This window comes from Silurus meridionalis, chromosome 16 (genome assembly GCF_014805685.1).
Source record: "Silurus meridionalis isolate SWU-2019-XX chromosome 16, ASM1480568v1, whole genome shotgun sequence".
In the NCBI taxonomy this organism is placed as follows: domain Eukaryota; kingdom Metazoa; phylum Chordata; class Actinopteri; order Siluriformes; family Siluridae; genus Silurus; species Silurus meridionalis.
This window is the reverse complement of record NC_060899.1, coordinates 12,586,565-12,611,659: the sequence shown is the minus strand read 5'-3', so window position 1 is coordinate 12,611,659 and position 25,095 is coordinate 12,586,565. Positions and strand designations below refer to the sequence as shown.

At 37.5% G+C, this 25,095-nt stretch overlaps 2 protein-coding genes across 6 annotated transcripts in view; one reads left to right on the top strand and one right to left on the bottom strand.

Moving 5' to 3' along the window:
- The window catches only part of LOC124398810 (lysine-specific demethylase 9), a 43,629-nt gene that overhangs the window by 12,919 nt on the left and 5,615 nt on the right, over positions 1 to 25,095 (top strand). The window contains exon 8 of one of the 3 annotated variants that reach the window (XR_006928130.1): positions 8,119 to 8,229. Coding sequence is in view for 1 of the 3 variants with exons in the window: in XM_046869224.1 (XP_046725180.1) it covers positions 305 to 383 (79 nt within the window). In the remaining 2 variants the exon portion in view is untranslated. Of the gene's footprint in view, positions 1 to 304; positions 1,063 to 8,115; positions 8,230 to 25,095 lie in introns of those variants that run through there. The other 2 variants (XR_006928129.1, XM_046869224.1) reach the window with 2 other exon arrangements.
- On the bottom strand, positions 623 to 25,051 carry ptpn22 (protein tyrosine phosphatase non-receptor type 22). 3 transcript variants are annotated; one of them, XM_046869213.1, is made up of 29 exons: positions 24,361 to 25,050; positions 18,352 to 18,460; positions 18,174 to 18,250; positions 17,630 to 17,725; positions 16,866 to 16,904; positions 16,640 to 16,711; positions 16,125 to 16,184; positions 15,868 to 16,010; positions 14,198 to 14,264; positions 13,973 to 14,050; positions 13,750 to 13,836; positions 12,480 to 12,607; positions 11,361 to 12,385; positions 11,077 to 11,160; positions 10,602 to 10,670; positions 9,949 to 10,062; positions 9,777 to 9,851; positions 8,931 to 9,058; positions 8,394 to 8,421; positions 8,221 to 8,268; positions 7,300 to 7,362; positions 7,081 to 7,173; positions 6,226 to 6,353; positions 4,847 to 4,874; positions 3,291 to 3,347; positions 3,040 to 3,164; positions 2,917 to 2,947; positions 2,754 to 2,819; positions 624 to 1,671 (listed from the first exon to the last, which is right to left on the bottom strand). In XM_046869213.1, exons 1-29 carry the CDS (start codon positions 24,460 to 24,462, stop codon positions 1,610 to 1,612), a joined length of 3,282 nt encoding a protein of 1,093 aa, XP_046725169.1. In that variant the 5' UTR covers positions 24,463 to 25,050; the 3' UTR covers positions 624 to 1,609. The 3 variants fall into 3 exon arrangements, with proteins under 3 accessions (XP_046725171.1, XP_046725169.1, XP_046725170.1); XM_046869214.1 differs by having other exon boundaries at positions 626 to 1,671; positions 3,067 to 3,164; positions 24,361 to 25,049; XM_046869215.1 differs by lacking the exon at positions 3,291 to 3,347 and having other exon boundaries at positions 623 to 1,671; positions 24,361 to 25,051.

Below are 25,095 nucleotides of genomic sequence, written 5' to 3'. Positions count from 1 at the left end.
GATATACAGCAATCACATTTAATGTAGGTAAAGTAATAATGCACAAATACTTCATTCCTGTACTTAAGTAGATTTTTATATCACATTTACTTCACTCTGTTTTTTTGACACAAATATGTCTACTTTCTACTTCTTACATTTACAAACCAGACTCGTTACTTTAGTTCTATTCGATTTGGTGACATGATCAATATTTTTTCTTTTCATTACGTGCCGTTTTCAGCCCATCGATCTCTTTCTTGTCATTGTGCAGCTTTTTCAATCTAATGCTGGTTTATCATTTCCTGGCTCTAACGCACCACAGATGTAGTACTTCTGTACTACTACTGGAGTGCGTGTACTTTTTCCATCTCGGATCTGAACGTATATCATCCTGGCAGTAACGGCACTGCAATCTCCGCTTGTCGGAAATATGAAGGGGAGACACTTAGAGCGTCCTTCTGCTACACGAGTAACCCGAATAAACAGCAATAACAGCTTTCAAGGGGGAAAATCTCTGGATTGCTGTAAGATTGCACCAGGACAAGATAAACCCTACTGAAGATCTCCATACATTCCTACAGAGATGGTGAAAAATAAAACAATTGCAGACACGATTCTTTATATATTTAATATCATATTTGAACACTCATTCGTTATTAAATTATTTCTTTAAATTATTCTTAGCATTCCAAATCATCAAATTCATATACATTCTAACAACAACAACAAAAAAGCCCAACAAATTAATAGGAATCAAGTCTATGCGGATACAGACGTCTACCCGAAATCTTTAGTCTTTACAAACTTTGTACCTTTCTCGTTTTGCCCAACAAGCTGGTAGCCGCTGAGGTGATCCACGCCACGGCAAACCCAGTCGCGTATAAATACACTGGAAATGTATACAGTTATAGTGCAAATAGCTTGTCAGCAACAGTAACTATACATGTTACAAAGCAATTCAGTGGTCCTTTAGTTGATCCTGATTGACTAACAGAAAAGAGTTGGCCAGTAGTAAAGCTAAAATCGTTCCTTCGCTAAAAACAGTACCGTGAAGATAAAAAAAAAAAAAAAAAGAGATGGAGACAGTAGCAAAAACAGCCTTTTTTTTTTTTTTTACACAAAATGTCTAAACAGACTTTTTCTGGATTTAGTAAGTGAGAATAGATTTTAATAGAGCAAGAAAATTGGCGTCCTTTTTTACTTTAAAAGTGCCTTTGAAATGCTGCGACTTGTGATACATGAAACAAACCCTGATCCAAAAACATATTTGGTGAAGCCTATAGTTTCATTTCGGTACCATGCATATTAAAATGTGTGTAAATGTAAGTGTAAAAGTGCAGTTTGTCATTTGTCGTTAACGACATTCTTTATTCGCTGTTGCAGTTTAGATGCTACCTGTTGCACTTCTTTTGGGGTCCAGAAAGCCCGTGAATAGTAAAAAAAAAATGTTCTTTCAGCAGGTGTCTAATCCAGTTATAGTCTCTGAGCTTCCTTCGTTAAGGGATCGCCTTCTCTTGTTTTTTTTTCCATGTACATCAGTCTTTTTTTATCGAATAGGAACATGCTGTAGAGGAGCGATTCCTCTTTCTCCACACACAGACCACGCTTTCTGTTCTGTTCGCCTGGTTTACACCCACGTTTCTGGCTGATTCCTTGGTCCTTTGGGTTTCCCAAAACGTGTTCCGAAGCCTGCAGACAAAACAGGACGTTTGCCAGACATTATGTATCGACATATTCATTTATCAGAATGTATTTTGAAATAGAACGATTTCTGTGGACCCAAAAGGAACCAAGTTATGACCAACTGACCAGAACGTTAAAAAAAAGCAAGCCGTGAGAAAACTTTTAAACTAAGTGAAGAAAATCCTAACATGCCCTAAAATCTAGATACAAGACTTCCCAGACAAGTGGAGTTTATTATAACAGCAACTTGGAAACCACATTGGAAAAAGGTTTCCACAAATGTTTGGTGCCACAGTGAGGCGTCCGATCCTAAAATAAAGCCAAATGCCAGGCCTCAGTATCACTATGTTTACTCTAAAAACATCAAGTGAGACATAGTGTTTATTAAAGTTCTATACTTTAATAAGCATGATCAGTAGAAAATTATCTACAATGGTAGATAGAGACCAAAAAACCAAGGTTTATTGTAAATCTGCAGGTTCTTACTAGGTTCCTGTTACTATGCTATCCTATTCAGATTTCACTAGAGCAGTATTGAGTATATTCCACTAGATGGCGATCTCAAGCTAGAGACTGAACCCATTAAAGGGGTCACGCCGCATCTTTAATTTACCTTGGGAACATCTAGGAAACCCCAGGAGGAACTAACATTTGTGGCCGAGGATAAAGAGATGTGGAATGAGCCATTACTACCAAGAGTCAGACCAGGAAGCAAAACCAACTTTGTGCTCGTTGTCTTTTTTTTTTTTTTTTTTTTGGAGGGGTTCAAATTCCACGAGCTGCTTAAAATTGGCCAACATCTGGCCCATAAATACTTTTCATTCCTGACCCTGGCCCTCAACCCAACCATATTTGGGCTGGACATTTTGACCAGAGAACATAATGTTCAACTGTGTGCTGTGAAGCAGGAGTATATTTTTCAGGTCACCATGAATCAAACCACAAGCCAAAAATACCAAAAAGGCAAGTGTTAATGTTGACCAGGGTGATCATCACATTATTAACCACCATCATTACATCACAAATATTCCAGTAGGGTAAAGAAGAACCTTTTGTCCATAGAGCAAAACATGAGAAGAACATCTTACTAAATATGAATCCTGCAGTGGTGCCATGGTTTGGAGGAACAGAAGCAGTCACAGGAGCTTCTTTTGCTGCAAACAATCATGATTTTTGTTAGTCAACAAATTCCACCATTTTAATAGCAGAAACGAAAATCTACACGAAATGATTCATTCTTACACTACTCACATTTCAGTTTCCCTTTCCACAACTTTAAACTCTGTAAAGACACACAGAACACTTTATATGATGTTTGATATGATCCACCATGATTTTTTTCGCTAATTAGTTCTTAGTTTATCGAAAACACACAAAAAACTGAGCCTGTAACTGGAGAACCTTGGTCCTGGACTTTTTGGGTAGTGATGTCTTCTCAGGATGCTCCACTGCAGGACGCCGGCTGTCCATCAATGTTCGGGCTTCTACTGTAGCTAATACTTAAAAAAAAAAAAAAGAATGAAAGGACAGAGCTTTTAGAGGAACCAAGGGGGAAAATAAAAACGAGTTACAGATGAATTTTTTACTGAGAATTGTTACTGAGAATTGAGGCGTGTATCAGTTACCAGGGTGCGCCGTAGCCCCAATGTCTGAATCAGGCTGAGGAATCAGAGATAAGGACTCTGAAGAAGGGAGTACATGATAGATAGATATGCATACATGTCAACATAATACAACTATAAGCTTGGACTTAATGAATTCTTGATTCTGATTGGTCTCAAAACGTTAGGTGAATTTCTAGTCATAGGTCCATCTGCAAGGATTCATATTAAGGTGTTCATTCAGTACGGTATTTTTCCATAAGAACAACATACACACGGCCTTGTATAAAGTCCATTTACACGAATAATCTTAATCTCCAATCTGAGTGCTTTGAAACAGATAACAGATAACGCATGATAATGCATGTTCCTTGTAAGCAATTTCTTTAGGACAGAGATCTTTCCATTCTGTTATTTACTTTTCAGTAACTTTTTGTGAACTTCCATGAAAAAATGTGGAGGTGCCACTAATATATGCCTAAATACACCGTATTGCCAAAAGTATTGGGTCACCTGGTCATAATTACGGTGCATTTTTGTGCGTTGCATTCCACATTTAGTCCCAATATGCTGTTATGATTTCACTAGATTTTGGAAAGTGCTTATGGATATTTGTGTTCATCAGCCACAAGAGTATTATTAAAGGCAGGTACTGATGTAGGTGAGGAGACCTGGGGTGTGGTCAGCATTCACATTCATCCCAAAGGTGTTCATGAGATTAGAGCTCTATAGCAGGCTACTCGAGATCTTCCTCTCCAAAACATGTAAACCAGATCTTCAAGGATCTCACTTTGTGCACAGGGGCATTGCCATGCTGGAACAGGTTTGGGTTTTGGAAGTTCTAGTGAATCCCTTCCTTTTTTTCCAACTTCTCCCCTCAGGGGTCGCCACAGCGTACGTTTGATTTGGCACATGTCTTTACGCTGGATGCCCTTCCTAATGCAACCCTCCCCATTTATCCGGGCTTGGGACCGGCACTATGAGTGGCTGGGGTTGGTTCCCTGACCGGGATCGAACCCGGGCCGCAGCGGTGAGAGCGCCGCATCCTAACCCCTAGACCACCAGGGACCTGGAAGTTCAAGTGAATGCAAAATTGTATTATAGCGCATCTAATGGCGTCCTGTACAATTGAGTCAGGCGACCCAATACTTTTGGCATTATAGTGTATTTAGGATACAAAAGCCATAAACACTTGTGTTTGTATCAAGAACATGGAAGTAACCATTGAATATTCCATAACGCACTCACGCCATGTTTTCTCACCAGTCTGTCAGTAAAACCTGAGTGGGTAATGTAATAAATATGAAACCACACTGTGGAGCCGTGGTATTTAAATTCAAGATATGACTCAGCATCATGTACCACATTGGCTTAATGTGACTCTCAACATGTTTTACCCTAATATAAATATATTTCCTTTACCATTTATAAAGAATACAAGCAACTAAATGTTAAAGTTTTGAGACAGTATTGAATTGAATACATTAAATACAGCTGCTTTAATCATGGGGTATGTGGTGTTGGGTGCTGACTGACTACATTTACATCAGTGGAAATTGTGACTCAGTGGAAATGCCTACCTTGTTTTGAACCTTTCACTTTAACACTCTGTTGGAAAACAGAATCACACACACACATGTACACAGTGAAAACATGATGCAAACAGACATCATACACTCAAACTGCATTCATAGTTTTCCATGAAAACTTTTGAAAATGGTACATTATCAGTTCCATGACATTTATTCAACCCTCAACCCTGTCATTTAAAAAAAATTCAACCCTCAAAAATATTTGGTCACATGTTTAACAGGAAGTTGCATCATTCACAACTTCTCAAAGTAAATTATGAGAAGAAGAAACCTCACTTTCAGTGTTCAGCCTTGGTTTTTTTTTTTTATTATTTATTTCCCAATTTAAAAAGAAAAACAACAAAATGAGATTTAAGACTGCAAAAACTGCTTTTTTGTTTATTCTGAGCACTATAAATAAAAAGATCTGCATTTTTAATTTAATATTTCAACATAACATTTTTTTCATTTTTAAGATGCAGAAAAATATACATTAAATTTAATATGTAGAGAATAGAAGTGAATTTGACTCGGAAAACAACTGTTTACAACTTAATTAACTTAAATAAGTCATTGAACTTCATTTGACTACAAATTTTGTATTGTACTATGAGTTTAATTTAACTAGAAATATTTAAAAATAAAAATGCATTAGTTGAACAGATTAGAGAATAAGGTTTTCTTTCTTTCTTTCTTTCTTTCTTTCTTTCTTTCTTTCTTTCTATTTATTGTGTTTGTTTGTTTGTTTGTTTGTTTGTTTGTATAAACAGGGCAGGGTGGGTTTGTTCTGCAGTGAGTGTCTTGTAAGAAGGGGACATATGTGGGACTCCCATTTCCTATCATTCTTTTGTTCTTTATAAGCACTAGTGATCCATATGAACTTCTCAAAGTGAAAACTATAAATAATCAAATAGATATAATAGATATAAATAAAACTATAAATATATATAATATATTTAAACTCTAATAAAAAAATTATATATATATATATAAATATATATGATGCTAATTTAAAATGTTCTACATTTTGAGCAACAAATCATCAGTTATTTCATATTTGTTTTTGTTTTTTTCATTTTCAAAACAAAAAATACAATGAACACAACATATATGGACCAGCCCTGTTAATATATAGGTTAAAAAAATTAATTACAAATCTAATCATTTTAATTTTACTATACTGTTTTAGGCGTATTTGCAATTTCTGCTTTCATGGCCGCACAGCTTGCACCATAATCAAGGAGTGTCACTGGTGGACCAATCCAAAGAAGGCTTGACTTTTTTTGGAATATTTACATTTTTCTCACCATCATTATTAACTTTCAGGAAGTAACCAGTGTTCAAGTTGCAGCGTAATGGTAAAAATCCATAAAAAACCTATTAATCACCTTGCTTCTGCTCATCACCTCTGACAATGTCCTTGGCTGGGAGTTTCCCGCCCACTCAGAGGAGGTACCCAACCTCTGTCTTTGCACCATTGTCGTGTCAAACTGACAGGGGGCGCTGTTGCTCTGATCTGTTATAAAAAAAAAAAAAGAGGACCATTTAGTCCAGAAGTATCGTGCGGAAGTATTTCAGATCCACAAGTCGATCAGAATTACGCCCCAGATATGCCTGCTTCTGTTTAGCAGGGTCTCTAATCTAATATTTTAGCAGTCTATTGTGTGGCCAAAATATTTCTAACAGAACACAGATGGGGTGCCATTGCAAATATGTGAAATTAAAAAGATTTTATATAACACATGTCTTGAGGTAAACAGTTCTTGAAACCTGAAAACATTAATAAAATCCAACCACTAAATGAGCCATCTATGAAAGCTTATAAATAATGTCAATTCCGTTCCAAGACTCAGCTCTGTCATCTAACCAAACCTCACACTAGGAAATATTAGGTCATATGTTCAACAGGAAGCTGCCTTATTCAAATGTCTTGAATATCATCAGAGAAACATGTTGACTTTTACCTTGAACCTTCCTTTCAATCATGTTAATGAGGTCACTTGGAAGGTACAGTCCTTTTAATAATCAGATTTTTAAAAAGTATTATTAAAAACATGTCAGAAAACTATTAAGATGTTAAGTACAAAATATGCCCATGAAAAATATGACCTTGAAAAAAAAACTAACTACTGTTGTCTGACATAGGTATGTTTTTTTAATTAATGCATGTTTTCTAAAAAGTATTCAAATCGCAGCACCTAAATGGCACTAAAAGTGGAATCGCTCATGTGGCCCCATCGTACCTTCTTCTATGAATGCAAAAGATTCAGGAATTTTCGGGAGCGAAGGACTGAGAGGAGCGAAAGGACTGCGAGGAGTTGGAGGAGCCAGTGTCACTGAAACGGCAAAGAAGGACAAGATGTTGAAGAAGATACGCGGCCACTGCATGCGTAAAATATGGTTCGTTAAATAATGCAACGCGTATTGTGATCTAAGCAGATGATAAAAAAGCCACACCGTACCATCCATCTGAAAAGAATCAAGTGTGCGTTCAGGAAGAGGAGGCGTAAGACTCTTTGGAGGTTCTGGGGTCAAAAATGAGAGCGAGATCAAATCAGTGTTTATCTCATTCAAAACCATTTTAATTGTATTGCACTTTTCCTACAGGAAATAACACATGAGCAAGAGAAATATCAAATTGATCATGTATTTTCTGGTATAAGATTACAATCAGCCAAATCTAAGATTATTAAAACCCACTTCCAGCTATTTTTACTCATTTCAAGCCTGAAATAGATAGTACAAATGTAGATTTTTCTTATTCTATATTACTATCTATGTTTTGCTTTTTATCGCATAAGAAAAAATCTAAATAAATGATCAACAGAATATGAAAATTACATGATACATACAATGAGTCATAAATAAGTTCCAGAATTAGGTTTAATGATCTTATATGTAGAAATCCTGAATACATTGAAATATATTCTTTTGTTATATTTTTATAATTGTTTTATTTTTATTCTTTTTGCAATTGTCTAATTTTACACAACTAAGCAGTTGAGGGCCTTGCTCAGGGGACCTCAAAACGCTCCACCTCTGGATATGGATATATACATATACATCCTTTTAGGGGACTCCCAACAGGAACCCACTGTTTTCTACTGCAGATAGTGGGATTCGAATGCATCACTATGTATAGGTGTAGAGAGAAAATGTGATAATTTGATAAATAACAGTGTTGAAATGACAGTTTTATTGACTACTTTACACTCCTGGGATTAAAAATAGCTTAAAAAAAGCGTAAATAATTTTATTAATTTTTTTTTTTTTTTTAGCAGAGGCACGTGAAGAATGCTGCAAGGATGTTGAAATTAATTTTCAAAGTGATGAGGCAAAGGTGGCTGGAGCATGGATACACATATGAAGAACTCTTATTTTACCTGTTGAAGGTATGTGAATTGGAGCAAAAGCCTGGTTGTTAAGAGGAACTGGGAGGAAAGCAGATCACAGCTTTGGTTAGGACTTATTGAATACTTGTTGAGTCGTTTTTTTTTTCTCACATGTATTTCTTTATCATAAATGTGTTTTGTATTAGATTTGTAAAAAAACTCACATTGAAGTGATAGTCTTGCTTTTAAACTCTGAAAGAGAGAACATATATAAACAGTGAGACCACTGTGTAAGACATTTAGACATTTATAACTAAGCATTTATATTGAACTGACTCAAGCCTGAAGAACGAGAAACTGGCTGAGAGAAACAGTAATTGTATCTTATAGAAAGTGAAGGAAAAAAAACCCAACCGTGCTAAAAAACACTAGATACCGCTTAGATTATTAAAATCTCAAAAGTTATCGAAGACTGAATTGAGCAGAATTAGACTTCCAGATAGTCGTGAGTCAAACATCAAGGCCTAAATGAGACTTAGCACCTCACACAGACATACAGACCTGTGAAAAATGCTAAGAGGTCAGGTGGCCACAAAACACCATACCAGCTTTTTGCACCTTGGCACAGATTCTGCAAGTTTCTAGCAATGTATTAGAAAAATGTATCTTTCGAAGAGGACCAGTGAATCAAAAACATAATCAATAATAAATGCTATTACAAAGAAACTGCATGTAAACTTGTAAATGTAAATCCCACTGACCTTACTCCTGGACCAGGACCTTTTAAAGTCTGGCTCGTCTAAATTGGAATTCCCAGACCATTCAGAGGATTTGCCAACCCTTAGCACGGTCTCCTGAGGCTTTTCTTGTACTGCAATCCGTAATAAATCTGGAAGGAGACAAACTGTCCGTGAGCGACATTCAGCTGTGAACGACAGCTCTATTTGCTAGAAACATTGGTTCCCATTTAAGATCTAATTGCATGCTCATGATCAGATTTGCATTCCACTCTCACTTTATAGTACATTCATGCAGGGATCTACTCAGCCAAATCGAACACACCAAATATCAGAATGAGGGGGAATTTGATTTGACTTGGCATCGTTTTCGATGATAGACTGAGTATTTTAGAAACTGCTGCTTTCATGGGATTTTCATGTATGTCAGACTCTAGAATTTACAGAAACAATGTGAAAAAAAAGATTTAGTGACAGTTCCGACTCACTGACCTCTGAAACACTGTTGATTTTAAAAGATCAGAGGCCTGGCATAACTCAAAAACTCATAACTCAAATAAACACTATAGCCGGTAAGCGGAAAAGCATCAACATTCTGCTCCTTGGTGGATGGGCTACAACACCAAAAAAGCACAAGCAGGTTGTCATCCATAAATAAGAACCTGGGGCTATGATGGACACCAAAACTGGATAGTTTGAATATTAAAAAAAGAAGTGAGCTTTATGTACATGATATAATGCACTGCGCTGCTGCTGCCACCTGATTGGCTGCTTATACAAGTGCATGGCTAATCAGCGTTCAGTTGTTCCTGATAAAGTGAACGATTATTATTGTGGGAAAATCAATCACTGATATGAGCCATTTTGTACCTTCATCGTTAGCCATTTCAAAAGATTCAGGAGTTCTTTCCGGCAAAGGCGGCGTAGGAGAAGGAGGGCTTGCTCCTGTTAAGGAATAGCATTCGTACTAATTTAATCAGATTCACAAAGTCTTAACTTAGTCGCAGGTATAGCAGTTTTACACATCTTTTTAACCTCTTACCCCCAGTGATTGTGTCAGAGACAGAATCGGGTGGGATGAGCAACGTCAAAGTCTGGACGATGCCTTTATCAACCATATTGTCTATTTTATCCTCGTCGTCTATAACGCCAATATCTGTGAATAAAAGACACATCGCAGGTTAAATTCGTCTGTCACATTCGTCTCCACTACCAATGGACCATAAAAAAAGCTGCAGTGAAGAATACAGAATAGTTACAGAGAACTAGAGAAAGGAACAAATCCCAAAATGTTTTCTATGTGCTATGAAAATGGAACAGAAACACACAAGCATTCAAGATATTTTTGTATTCATTTTTCAAAATGTTGCTTAATTCTTACTTTAGTTAGCAGTTTTCAACATTCCCCACCATTAGTGGTGGCAGTGGAATTATCCCTCGCTTCATCTTTTAAAGAAAGTCATGCAGTGACGCTTTCGTCTTTTTAGCCTATTCAGCTATTCCAACTGTACCTGTATTTTTACACTTTTCTCAAACAGCCCACAGCACCAGCCATCACAAATACGTCAATATTAACATGTTTACATGCTTTAGTGTGAAGATGTCCTTGAAATCTAGTGTACACCAAGTATCTGAAGGGAAACTCTAAAAATGGTTTTGTGGGAAAATGAAATGAGACATAAATATGTAACATACCATTCAACTCGGGTGAATCGGTTGTGCACGGAAGAAGAGTAGGTGTGGGAATTCGTGGCAGTTCTGGTTCTAGAAAATAAAAAAGATCAAATAAGTACATTCTTATAGATTCTTTATGATTACATTTATCTAAATTTATCTGGTTAAAAAAAAACCCAGGTAAAATTGCAAGCTTGCTTTTATTTACAAGGGAAATGTTGGGTTCAATGTTCAATGAATTGATAATGAGGGTTGGGATTCATGACTCTGAATTTCAAGAATCTTAAATAGAAGACGTAGTTTAGGGATTAAAACATAGGATGTTAGACTTCTATGGAAGGTTGTAAATTCAAATCCCAGCACCCAGCAATCGACCTTCAAGTCATTAAATCTAATCTTGGTAGACTAAGAATTAGACTTCGGTATCTTAAAATATACTATAATGCTGGTCATAATAAGACAAAAATGAAAGACAGAATACAACACTGCAGCTTACCTTCATCAGCCATAATATAGGATTCTGGGGTTCTCTCTGGTAGAGGAGGAGGACTATCCTCATCAGACATAGGTGTAGTTACACCTGACCCAAGCAAATACAAGGGTAGTATCATTAGATTATTAGCCTTCTAAGCACACAATTTTAAAGTTATCACTCCTTTCTATATGTCTGACATCTTTACCCATGAGAAAAAAACTATTATAAAATAATACTTTCATATAAATTACAGTTTAAGCATTGAAAAATACTTGATAGCCCTGGAAACACATTAGCATTCTGACCTGTACTTGTGTTCTCCTTTGGTGGTTCAGTACTTGTAAGAGTCAAAGTGGGGCCAGGCAAAAAAGGGTTTTTTGTGTCGAGGGGTCTTGTTTCTGTAGACCCAGGTGACATAGGAGACTCTGGGCCAAAATATGGATCCTCCACTGTAAGACAAATGATGGGAGTCTGAAGAGCAGCTTCATCAGGGGTCGACTCCTGTACTGTGTCAGCAGTAGGAGTGTCAGCAGGTTGGGTTTGGTCTGTTGTAGCAGTTTCAGCTATTAGGAGATTCTGGTATCCAAAATCTGCTTTCTGAGTTTGAGTAGGTTGAGATATCTGGAGCATTAGGTTTTCAAGATCTGTTTGCTGTATTGGTGGAGATTCAGGCGTTTGAGACTTTTGGTATCCGGTATCTGTTTGCTGCAGAAGATTAGCTGCAAGTATCCGGGACTGTCGCCATCCAAGATCTGGTTTCTGTGGTCGAGGAGGTTTAAGTATATGGACCTTTTGTTGTCCAAGATCTGTTGGCTGCACCGGTGGAGGTCCAAGTATTTGGGGTTTCTGGTGTTTAAGGTCCGTTCCCTGCAGTGAAGGAGGCTTAGGTGTCTGAGACATCTGGTATCCAAGATCTGTTTTCTGAATCTGAGGCCTAGGTGTCTGGGACATGTAGTATCTGAGATCTGTTTCTTGAAATGAAGGAGGCTGAAGTGCCTGGGACTTTTCGTGTCCAAGATCTGTTTTCTGAAGTGCATAATGTCCGGGTACCTGGGGCATTTGGTATCCAAGATCTGTTTTCTGATTTGGAGCAGGTTTAGATATCAGAGAGTTTTCACATTCAAAATCTGTCTTCGGCAGGTGACTTGGTGTAGCAGTAGCCCTTGAAGAAATTTGAGAAATGGCCCAGTTCTTCATTCCATTAAACACATCTGTTGGTGTGCGTTTGGGGTGCGGTGGGCTGGGAGGTCGAAACGGGGGTGGACGTAGCTGTGAGCTTACACGTGCAACCTTCTTGGGAAGTTGTGTTTGCACCTCCTTTTCAGGACGCCTGCGAAGACAACAGAATTGACCAAATTGCAATGGTCTCAATGGAACCTGCATTTTTATAGCTCCAATTTGCACAAAATAGAAGTTAACAATACCTGGGTTCATAGACTGAAAATAGTCTATTCTCTTCTACAGGCTCTGGCACATCCTCAGACTCACTTGAGTCTGAAAATTCGCTGTCACTATCTGTCGGGATGGGTGGAGGTGGAGGTGAGGCTAGAATCTGATTTATATTTAAGGACAAATGATAAATCATTAGGTGACTTTAAACAATTTCAATTACTTTAGTTCTTAGAAATTCAGCTAAAGTCATTAAAAATATTGTGATTCCATATTATATGTATATATTCCAAAGACAGCAGAATTATGTAAAACATGGATATGGGTTTTAAACCAAACTAAAGCAAATAGTATTTTATAATGCTATCAGAGCATAGTTGCTAGCTAATATAGAATACTAAGTGCCACATTGGGTTCTGTTCTTTCTAGAACATTAGTGCACTATATGGTCGATACTTTGTAGACCATATATTTTTTGGTGGTGGTGGTGGTATTGGTGGTGGTGATAGGGTTGGGGGGGTTGGGTTCTGGGGACTGGTAGTGATTAAAAGTTTGGGGGTTCAAGCTTAGGCACTGCCAAGCTGCTACCCCTGGGGCCTCTGTGCAAGGTCCTCAACCGCCATGTCTGATCCCCAGCTCCCAACATCAGTGAGATTTGCAAAGAAATAATTTTCACTGCCCTGTAAAATATAACGTGCCTTTACCTTTTTACTTTTAGACCACTGACCATTACACAAAATTGAAAGCAAGCAGGAATATATAGGAAAACATGAAGACATGGTTTGCCAAAGTTAGAGTTGACAAATTTGAGTTTCCTGCAAAGAACTCAAGCCTCAACCACACTGGACAACTTTGGGATAAACTGAAACAATGCACCCCAGAACTCCTCACCTGCCATCAGTGCCTGATTAAAAACATTTATTTATTTGTTTGTTCTTTTAGAGTACTTTATTATTCCCAAAGCGACATTGTAATTTTCACATATCACAGATTGTCGAGAAGCTGGGGTCAGAGTCCAGGGTCAGCCATGGTACTCCCTGGAGCAGAGCAGGGTTAGATGCCTTGCTCAAGGTCCCAACAATGGCAGTGCTTTTTGGCATTGCTGAGGCTTGAACCCCTGGCCTTATTATCACTAACCCAGATCCTTAATCACTGAACCACACTTATTAATACTTTTTTTAATAAACATAGATTGTTAAATCTCTATTAGGCACTAAATACTGCATGGGTTATCATTTAACTTGTTTAGCCAATTACAATTATATTTGATCCAAATATTCAAATTTAGTGATTTTGGATTCTCACCTCCTTTTGCATTGAGTTTGACTCCATCATCTGCAGATGCTTCTCAAACAGGAATTTAATCGTTCTATACACCAGTTCGTACTGCTCCTATACACAAAACAAAACAAGGGGTTGTTTCTTTTATTGTAAAAAATTACAGGAACATCGAGACAATCCACATGAATGGAGAAACTGGGGACCTTGTAGTTTTCTTAATGACAGGAAGATCAAAAATAGGTTTTACCTTGGTCTGGACTATGGAAGGCCGTTGTTTTCTCATGTCCTGAACCAGGTCGTAGATGCTGAAGTCCTCTGGTATCATCTAAAATTGGTTGAAACAGAAAAAATATCTTTAAGATTACTGTTGATTGTATATGTCAATACATACTGTATACCTTAAATGTTTGTTTGTCTGCATTTCTTTCCTGTAAATAAAAAACCCTAAGCGGTTTAAAACGTGTTCTCTTACATGTTTTTTCAGAAGGTTCCATGTGTAGTCAATGACACACAGCGCCCCTGTCCTTCCACAGCCAGCACTGCAAATTTCCAAAAACACAACATTAGATTAAAATCTCTGTCAAAATACAACATGTGGCCTAACCTTGTCCTTTTGTTTACTGTTACATAAACCTCCACTCTTCTGGGAAGGCTTTCAACTAGATTTTGGAGCATGGCTGTGTGGATTTGTGATCATTCAGCCAAATAAGTTCAGGCATTGATGTTAGGTGGGGAGGATAGAGGTTCAGTTGGCATTCTATCCTAGTTTAACCCCAAAAGTGTTCACTGTGGTTGTTATGTAAGTCCTAAAAGTTCTTCCACTCCAACCTTGGTAACCCATAGTTCAATGGATTGCTTTGTGCACAGGGACACTGCTGTGTTACAACATGTTTGGGCCCCTAATTTCCATTGCAGGGGGTTTGCAAATACAAAGACAACATTTTGTATGTGAAAGCCCACATTTATGTGTGATGGTCAGGTGTCCGTTTTGGCCACCTAATGTACTTTAAGAGACACTCTTTTCTCATGAGTCAGCAAACAAGTGACATCACAATCATCGCATGAAATACTCGTTTTTCAGACCAACACCCAGGAGACATGCGTTAATCGGTGCGTTTGCATCTCATCAGACCACTTTAAAACACTGAACTTATACACTTAAGTTTAATCATTTTCACACCAACACTGGAAATAATGTACATTTCCATGTTCTGTCCTTTACCTTGGTTTCAAAGCAACAGAAAACTACATTTAATGAAAATAGTAATAGTGTTTGCAGACTCTCTTCTTTTCTGCAACATAATTTTCCTTAACTGTAGTTTCCTTAGCTAAAGTCTGTCTAATGTTGGTAAGATGCTGCTGTCCTATATGCAGTCATGTGCATCTCCCTGTAATACCATGGCAATATATTATGTCTAGACAGCTCTGAGTGTTGATAAAACACACACACAGTCATGTGTACTTGACTGCAATAACATATGAGACACTTGCAAAAAGCAAAAAAAAGAATCATTACAGTCTCTATAGGGAATAATAATATGTCAAAATGCAGATATTCAAATATTCATATATTTTAGCTTTTAAAATTTTTGTGCACAGAAATTAGACCTGTAATGCCAATTACATTAAAGCATCTATTCTCTTAATAAATTCCTTCAAAAAAAAAAAGCACATGAGTATTGCCTCATATATATTCACACGATACTTATGCATGTGCCACAAAGCCCTAATGAAGCTGTCATGACTTCTCATATTACCCAGAAACCAGGGCTGGAAACTACGCAAATGATGTGAGAAACAGCACATTTGCCTTTTATGCTGTTTTTCACTTCACTTATCAGCTCAAGATGCCATGTTACATGTCGTGTCAGCACATTTGGCTTTATATTAAAGCAAACAAGACAAAAATTTTTTTTTTGCAATATAGTGTTTTGAAGTATATCTGCTTGTGTTTATGCAAGAAAGCATTGGCTTTACTTACAGACCTGTAAGTTCAATTGGCCAACCACCTGCACGCATTTCCTGTGTGACTACAGAGCACACGCCATAAAAGGGCACCCACAGGGTCTGCTTGATGTGTAACCTCAAAGAGGATGTTATTTTTTTCTGCATTTATGCTACTTTACACTGAAAATCAGTTACCTGCAATGAATGCAGATGGGCATGTTGTCCTGGTCCTGGAAAGCACGCATGTCCTGCAGCATGTCAAGAATAGGGTGGATGGAGTCTGGTACGCCATGATCAGGCCAGTTCATATAGTGCAACTGCTTCAGTGTGCGAGATGTCTGGTGGGGGGAGAGCACAGGTTGCAAATATTTATGCTCGTCATCTTTTCTAGAGCAGTGAATGGAAAAAAAGATCACCTCAGATTTTTTTTTCTTTACAATACTCTCACTTACATTGTTAAAAGTCGCTTTCAGGGTCCTTATCAAGTAGTCCCCCTTGTACTCTTCGGATTCCTGACCAAAAGCAGAACATTTTAGCACTTAGAAGTTTTCTCCTGCATGGTATGTATGTACAGCCTTAGCTACACTTCCTACTATACAAAAAGTAAAAGTTCTCTTTTCTTTATCTTTCAGCAGAAGTTTAGGTTTAAAAGTATATAATTAATGGTACCAAGCAACCACAAACAGGAATGTACTCCTCTATGGCTGTTTCCAACACACGAATCCGTTTCCCCTCTTAATCTTGCCACTACGTTTAGTTTGAAATAACAGTTGAAGGAACTAACCACAAAATCATTACTACCAAAGTTTCATCTCGGCGATTTTTTATTTGTATTGAATTTTTTGGAGGAACTTAATAAAAATGGTCATTCTGATCATATCAACTAGATAAATGCTGTGGGTTATACTGCATTTCCTTACAAAAGGACAGGAAATGTGGTGTGAGTAAGACAGGAAGTGTCACTTACACAGAATATTGAAAAAGGTTCACACACAAACACATCCATCAGCTTTTCGGGCCAGTAGCGCTCACACTTTTTCTAAATACAGACGAGACATGAATTTATACTTTGCAGATGTTAACCCTTCATGTGAAAAAGTAGTATTTAGAATGTGTTTTACATGTTAGCATTTGTTGTACTTTCATAAATAATTAAGGTGAATAAAGGCACAATATGCTGCAGCAAAGCTTACCCTTCCCATTTCAAATTCCCTGCAAGCCATCACGATGACCTGAGGAGAACGGTGGAGAGAAAAGTTCCCAGGGTTTAAAGGATTCCAATGATGCAGAATAGTGTGTGCTAGTACATTGAGTCCCATTTACACTGTATTGACATAAGTACTGAGACACCTGACTTTTCCACTCATGTGTCCCCAAACTGTTTCCACAAAGTTAGAGGCACACAATTGTCCAGGATGTCTTTGACTGTGTTAGCATTACATTTGTCTTTCACCAGTGCTAGGACTTGAAGACATTTTTATATAGGTTAGAGTGGAAGATCTTGAGTGGCCTGCTATAAAGCTCTGACCTCAACACTATTGAACACCTTTGGGATGAATTGGAACGCTGACTGCACGCCAGGACTCCTCACCTCACCTACATCAGTACCCGACTTTACTAACACCCCTTGTAGATGAATAAGCACAAATCTTCACAAACACACTCCAAAATCCAGTGAAACATCTTCCCAGAAGTGTGAACAGCAAATGGGGACTAAATGTAGAACGGGATGTTCAGAAAGCACACAAAGTCTTATGGTCAGGTGTCCAGAAACGTTTGTTTATATACTGTGTTAATGGGAATACACAGTAATGATATATTTTCCACTTTTGAATTCATAGAGGTGCCAATAATGATGCCACACATTGATTTAGCATAGGTTTTTGCGAAATCATTCTTCCCACGTTGAAGCACGGTAGTGGTAGCATTAGAAAAAAAATAACATTTATGCGCTGACCTGTACGTTGTATTCCCAAAGCATCCTCCAGAAGTCCAGGACCGTGTTAGGCAGTGGGCCTTGAGTGGCAATATACTCCATTGGCCCCCAAACCCCCTACAGAAAAATAGAGAATGCAAATTAAATCAATTATTCATATTCTGATACAGATGAACAGGTTTCATATTGATTCCTGTACTGCCCTCCATTAACTCATTTGTATTTATAATGTAAAGCAAAAAAAAAATGAAACCTTGAACCTCACCAGTTCTTCCCCCTACTTATACTATGATTGACTTGTCAGTATCAATTTGATTCTACTCAAATGGGTTCAGTTCAGTTTGATGTGTGTACCGGAATCAACAGACTTCGCATTTACAGACATCACATGCTCATATGTTGAACTTTTTTTTTGTTTTTATGGCAAAGACGTGACTTTTGTGTATGTCTTTATGAAACATCTCAATCTTTAATGTCGACCCTAAAAATTCACTCACTTTCAGTTTTTTTTATGTTATAGGTTTTTTTTAAAAGTGAAAGAAAAAAGAGATGCAAGCTTACATACCCGGATGAAATTTGCATTGATGAAGTCCGTGTCATTTTTGGAGGTGATCAGTGAGAGCTTCACTCTGCTGTGATCAACTGTGGTGAAACACAATCGCTGTTAGCGCTTGTATTAGCTGTGACAGGTACTCACATTAAATATCATCAGTAACAAGAGCAAAAAAGGATGTTTCACTCACATGGAACAATGTCCTTGTATCGGTTCTTCTTGATGTTCTCCTGCTTCTCAGCAGCCTTGGTGGTGTAGGTCTTATCAGTACGGTACTTGGTCGACTGCCTCTTTAGCTTCTAATTGAGGAACAACACAAACATTTTTTACTTAGCTTAATTCCATTTGTTTTGGTTTGATTTGCTTCGATTCCAGTCATTTGTTTTGTCTAGTTTGTTTCTTTACCTTTTTAATGTTTTTGTTTTACTTAGTTCACTTAGTTTTGGTACATTATATGGGCAAACTTACCACAAAGTGGAAGGCACACAATTGTATAGGATGCCTTTGGATAGAAATTCCATCTCGACAATGCCCCAATGTGCGCAAAGCCTCCATGATCATATGTTTTACATGAATTTGCGTGGAAGATCTTAAATGGCCTGCTATAAAGCTCTGACATTAACCCTATTGAACACCTTTGAGATGAATTTGACTGCACCTCAGGCCTCCTCACCTCACCTACATCAGTTCCTGACTTTACTAATACCCTTGTAGCTGAATGTGCACAAATCTCCAGAAGCACACTCCAAAATCTACTGGAACATCTTTCCAGAAGAGTGGAGGTTACTATAACAGCAAATAATGACTAAATCAGTAAACAGTTGATGACCTCAACAATGATGGAACTGTAATGAATAGATATTCTGTGCCACCCAGATGAGGATGAGTGCCACCCTTTTGAGTCTGGTTCCTCTCAAGGTTTCTTCCTCATTCCACTTTCCTTGCCACTGTCACCACTGGCTTGCTCATTAGGGACAAACTTTTTAACTTGTTAAATGTGCTATACAAACAAAATTGAACTGAATTGAAGATGTGGAAATGTGATGTTCAAAAAGCAGTAATTTTATGTTTAGGTGTCTACAAACCTATTGGATCATTTCTCATAGCTTAGTAAAGTTTTACTTGGTTTAGATTTGTTTTACTTACCGTAATTTCCGGACTATTAAGCGCACCCATTTATAAGCCGCACCCACTGAATTTTGAACCCACTGAAATTCCTTATTATTTTCTGATGCTCATTTCTATGTTTCTTTGACTAACCCGTAACGCTGTTCCAAGTAAAATAAAAAAGCACGAGTTTTGGAAACCTGTCTGTGCTTATATGATTTCTGTTGCAACTGGAGTTAGCGAGCTCTCCCTTCACCCAGACTCAACGCATAACAACGGCTTGTATCTAAACAGTAGCTGACCAAGAAAGTCATTGTTCACTGTCTTCCTCCTTCCTTTCACAACAATTTCTCTCGGGAGTTTATCTTTTGGCATAGTTGTGCGTTTAAAAATCACCCGGTGGAAGCTTTTCTCCCGATGCAGTGCAGCTCAGAACACAGGTGAGGTGCGTTTTTTCGTTTCCGTTCGGAAATTTAATTGGTCTTATGTTATATTGCTTAGTTTTTTGGCTTGAAGTGTGTGAAACCGGGAAAAACCCAGGAAAAATCCATAAATTAGCAGTTTCGTTGTTTAAGCCACGGGGTTCAAAGCGTAGGAAAAAAGGAGTGGCTTATAGTCCGAAAAATATGGTAGTTATCATATGCACTATGCCATAAGTGTGTTTTATATAACTTACTTATAAACAACTTAGATGTCAATGTTTTAATTAGCTTAGTCATGTTTTATTTTGGACAGCTGTGTGTTTTCTAGTTAAATTTTTTCATGTAGCTTAGTTACACTGATTAAAACCATCATGTGTGTTTTACTTACTTAGCTGTGTAATGTTTTTTTGTTGTTGTTTTTTTACATTACTTATATGCTTTATTGTTTCGATGATTAACTTATCTATATTTTACTTAGTAATGTTTCCTGAGCAGTTTTTTAACAGATGCATTTTACTTTTCTCAATTACACTGCACATGTACAGCAATTTACTTACTGTTTTACTGACCTTAGTTATGCTTTAAATGTGTTTGTGTATCTAGCATAGCTGTGTTAATTTAGCATAGTTGTGTTTTGCTACATATCCTTCATTTATGTTTAATATGTGTGTTTTTTTTTATTATCTAAAGCTATGTTTTGTTATATCCTTACTACACCCCCCACACACACTATCCTCTTCAAAACCCTATACTAGAACTAATGTATATGCTCTAAAGTGCTTTAGAAAAAAAAGATTGCAATGTCAGTGCACTCAATATGAGGGTTTCCTGAAAATATAATAGTTTAAAATCTGCTTCAGAGGCTGCACCAGCATTGTTTTACGGCTGAGGTTTGAAAGTCATGTACGTGAGAGTGTGTTTTGCATGCATTAGAACAACTGTTTCCCCTTAGTTTGTTTGTCTCACAAGAAAAAGGCCATCTTTCCAACCACAGCTCAGTTCTAAAGCAGCGCTCACAGAGAAGGGTCTCTTCAAGCGTCTTTTCAGCAGCAATACAAAGCTCACTTGCTGACTTTAATGTTCTTTTAGGTTCGAAAAAATGTGGTTTTATAGATCTATAGGCTCAGACTTCATGTGAAAGTCACCAAAAGTTACAGATCTGTATGGTGTCACTGCAGAATAACTGGGTGCTTCATTAAAACAGGTTTAGTGAGGTCTCCATGAGACACATCCAGTTTGGCAGAAATGTTGCCTCGTAGTTAAAGGATGCAAATTCCTTTTTTGCACCATGACACTGAATTCTAATTAGAAGACTAATTAGGAGGAAAGCTGTTTTAGAAGCCTACTGTCCCACGTTGAAGGCAGTGTAATAAGTAAACTGAAAGACGAAATATACATACTTCTGTACAAGTGGTCATAGAATGTGTTTGGGATGCTAATACTGTCCTATAGTGCAACACTCTGCATGTAGCACTGAATTATAATTTGTTACTGCTTTAAAAAAAAAAAATAGATCCATCCAGTCCAAAGCACATCACTTTAGCTAGATATTAGACATATATACATTAGATAGATCTGCTCGTTTGTTGAAACCTGCATTTATCTTAAATAGGCACTTGTTTCACAGAAACATTTCGTCAGAGTACAATCTAAGCCAAAAACGCATATGCAAAGATTTTCTTTAAGAGATAGCGATTTGTGATTGTGATTTGTGATTTATTGGGATAAATCTGATAAGGTGAAGGAGAGCCGAATCCGTTTTGAGATGCCGACCTCACGTACAGGTAAAATGTGTTCTAACATGAACGGTAACATTCAAAATGCTAATGCTAATTCTCTTTTTTCTTTGAAGATTAATGTTCATAAACAAAAGTTTGTGGACACCTGCTTATATGTATGTGCTTTATGAACCCTTTATGACCATATTAGCTGTTATAATAAGATACACTCTTCTGGAAAGATGTTTGGAGTGTGGTTATGGTGACTTGTGATTATTTAGCCACAAAGGTGTTAGTAAAGTCAGATACTGATGTAGGTGAGATGAGAAGGCCTGTGTTGTAGTTCACCCCAATTGTGTTAAACATTTTTGAATTCAGAGCTTTATAACAGGTTTTCCAGTCCAAACCATGTTAACAATATCTTCATGGAGCTGGCTTTGTCATCCTGGAACAGATTTGGGTCTGGAAGTTCAAGCAAAGGGAAAATTTCATGCTGCCATATCCAAAGAGGTCTGATACAACTGTGTGACTGTGTGCTACTTTGTGGTAACAGTTTGGGAAATTTTTTACAAATGTAAGTCTTGTTTGTTGTAAGGTTACTGTAACATATTAAGTAACTGAAATATTGTTGAGTGAAAAAAATTGGTTATGTTATTGAGACTGCCTACATGCTAAACACACGATTTTAAAAAGCTAAACAACTGGGTCTAAGACAACTGAGGTTAGACAGCGTAGAAGTAAAAATGATATATAGAATTGTGTTTCTGGATTAAATTGAGACGTTAAATTAGCCAAATTAATACGCTTAATAAAATATCATGGTTAGAAGTGTCAAATTTTCAAATTCATTTCAAAATCACTAAAACAGAAGCATATCTGACTTAAGCAGTAGAGCATTAACCACATTAGCCACCATTATTTCAATCCTGTGATGCTTCCTAAAAAGCAAACAGACGAAATAATGCTAAGAACAGCAGTGTTTCAAAAGAAAATAAGCTACTTAGTAGCAAAGCCCGAGCTGAGAGACAAGAAACTAAAGACGGTCTTTGTTGTCTACGAGCGTTCTCGTGTCTGCAGCTCATGAACCACCCAAACTGTTCTTTTAGGAAGTGAAATGGCCGGAATGTGTCGAATGAAGTGTTTCTGTTCAGTATATCCACCAAGAACTGGCTGTTTTTTTATTTTGTGCTATCTACCACCACATGCCTGCAAATCCATATACAGTATACAGCTTTTTTGCTAAACAGCATAAGTGATGATTTAAATAAAAACAGAGTAACTGCAAGTAAATTGTAGCTTTTGCCTCATCTGACAAAAAATAAATATCTAAGAATATTATTAGGAATATTTATAGTACATACAGATGGAAATGAAAGGAGAAAAACAACATAATGGGTCTTAGCAAACACCACGAGGCAGCATTCTATAGATTTTTGCTAACTGCACTGAATCATCTTGGTTTTGATGGTGGTGGAGTGTAAAGTCACCACCAGGAAGTGTTTGTTAATGCTGAGATAATAATTTACATATATATTTTTTATTAATATTAAAATATTGAGCCTACTATATTCAGCCCTGGGGCGTGAGGTTGGGGTCTTCCTTAAACCGATCACACCCATCTAAATAAAGGTAAAAGGTGGTCAATCAAGTGAAACTCAAACCTCACAATTCATAAGAGAGCCACAAGTTTTTTCCCCTGTGCCAGATTGTTATGTAGCAGCAGTAGAGGCTCAATAGTAAAGGTTTGAGTTACTCAGTTACTCATCAGAAGGTTGGGAATTCAAGCCCCAGAACCACCAAGCTAAAAATGTTAGAGGCCCTTGTGCAATGCTGTTTATCCCTCTCTGCTCCAGGAGCCATGGATCACGACTGACCCTGTGCTTTGACCCCCGTCCTAATTTCTAAACTTCACTGTGCTGTAATTAGATTAGATATAATTATATTCAGCGTTATTGCCTTTAATGCATGTTTGACCAAAACAAGGCAATTATAATGTTTAAATAGTTGCTTCATTGGCTTCTCATTTTGATTTAATTAGGAAAACATTTTGTAAAGAATAAATAAATAAACCAACAAATAAATAAATAAATTCTCTAAAGCTCTGACACTAGAGACTCCTTCCGTAAATGCTTAATATTCAGTATTTAATACAGGAAGCCTTACCAACAACCATCTCACTTTTTGTAGACCTTTTTTTGTTCAATATCATTTTTAAACCATTTATTTTTAAGTCGAAGTGTGCGTATTACAGATTTACTTACTATATCTGCTACTACAGAAATGATAACGCATTTCAACAAGTCATAATGAAAGAAGATAATTAAAGCCAGAGCTGCTGTTTAAGAACATTAAACCAGCTGATTGATCAGATTTAAGAATTTGGATGTCGGATTCAAAAAACATAAAAAAAAATAATAATTCATTGATCAAGTTACATTGATTAAGGCTAGAACGGATTGTATGGTGGTTAACATTCAGCAGATTTGAGTGTAATGGTGGATAGAGAAGACAAGCTTCTCTTTTTTGAGTTCCCACTGTCAGAAGCGGAAGTTTATTTTAAGTGTGTTTTGCAACATAGGTAGTTACCAGCTGGCTAGTTTAACTAAATTCTGAATATTTCTCCCTGTAGGCCAGTTATATGAATCTGGTTACACTATCACTGTATAACACAACTGTCTACTTGCCTACACACCCACATGTACACACACACATACATGTTTCTGTAGATCAAATGTCAAATGTCAAAACTACTATGTCCACTACTCAGACTGCCCTGGTGGTTACGATTGTAAATATGTATATATTACAGATCTTCTTGTCTAGAGTTCTAGATCAAAAGGTCAAACAAGATTTGACGACAAACTTTTGACTCTATCGAAAAAACTGTGTGACACTTTCATAGCAAAAACATTTTCTACCCAAACACACCAGCAGGCATTGAAATGAACTCACCAAGAACTCGACAGCGTAGGAACCATCTTCATGTTCCGATGTGGCCTCTTTACTGGCGAAATAGGCCAGGAAGTTCTTCAGGATCTGAGCTTGGAGTTCCATGGTACGGCGCGTCCCCCAGTAGTGCCCTCTGTCATGTCACATGGCTTTGAAGGCCTTGGTGTTTCGAACACTGTTTTATCTGGCTGTCTGGCTTTCTGGCTCCCTCTCACTCAACTTTTTCTCCTTTTTCACTGTATCCTTCTCTCACTATCCCTTTCTTTCCCTTTTACTCGGCCTGTCTGTCATCGCTCCCTTCAGCTTAGAAGTTGCCCACGTTTTGAGGAACCCAAGTGCTGAAGCACTAGATGGGCTGATTATCACGGAAGTTTGTCAACAGGTTTCTGTGGTCAGAATAAAAATACCACCACTGTTCTCATCTCTGCCTGCCTCTTTCTTAGTTGTTGTCTTCTCTCACTTTGGCTCTTTCACTAGACTTTTTTGTCTTCTCTCTCTCTCTCTCTCTCTCTCTCTCTCTCTCTCTCTCTCTCTATTTCTTTCTATTTCTCATTCTGTCCAACTGACACTCTGTGTTACTGGGTCCTAGAGCCACCCCTGCACAGGAAGCATGCAGTGGGTGTGATTTTGTTTTTGTGTCTAAGACAGAGCATGTAATAGAGAGAAGGAATCTTACACTGCTATGGCACCGAGCAGGCAGCTGAAGTTGCACGGCCTGTTGGACGACACTCAGGGTGC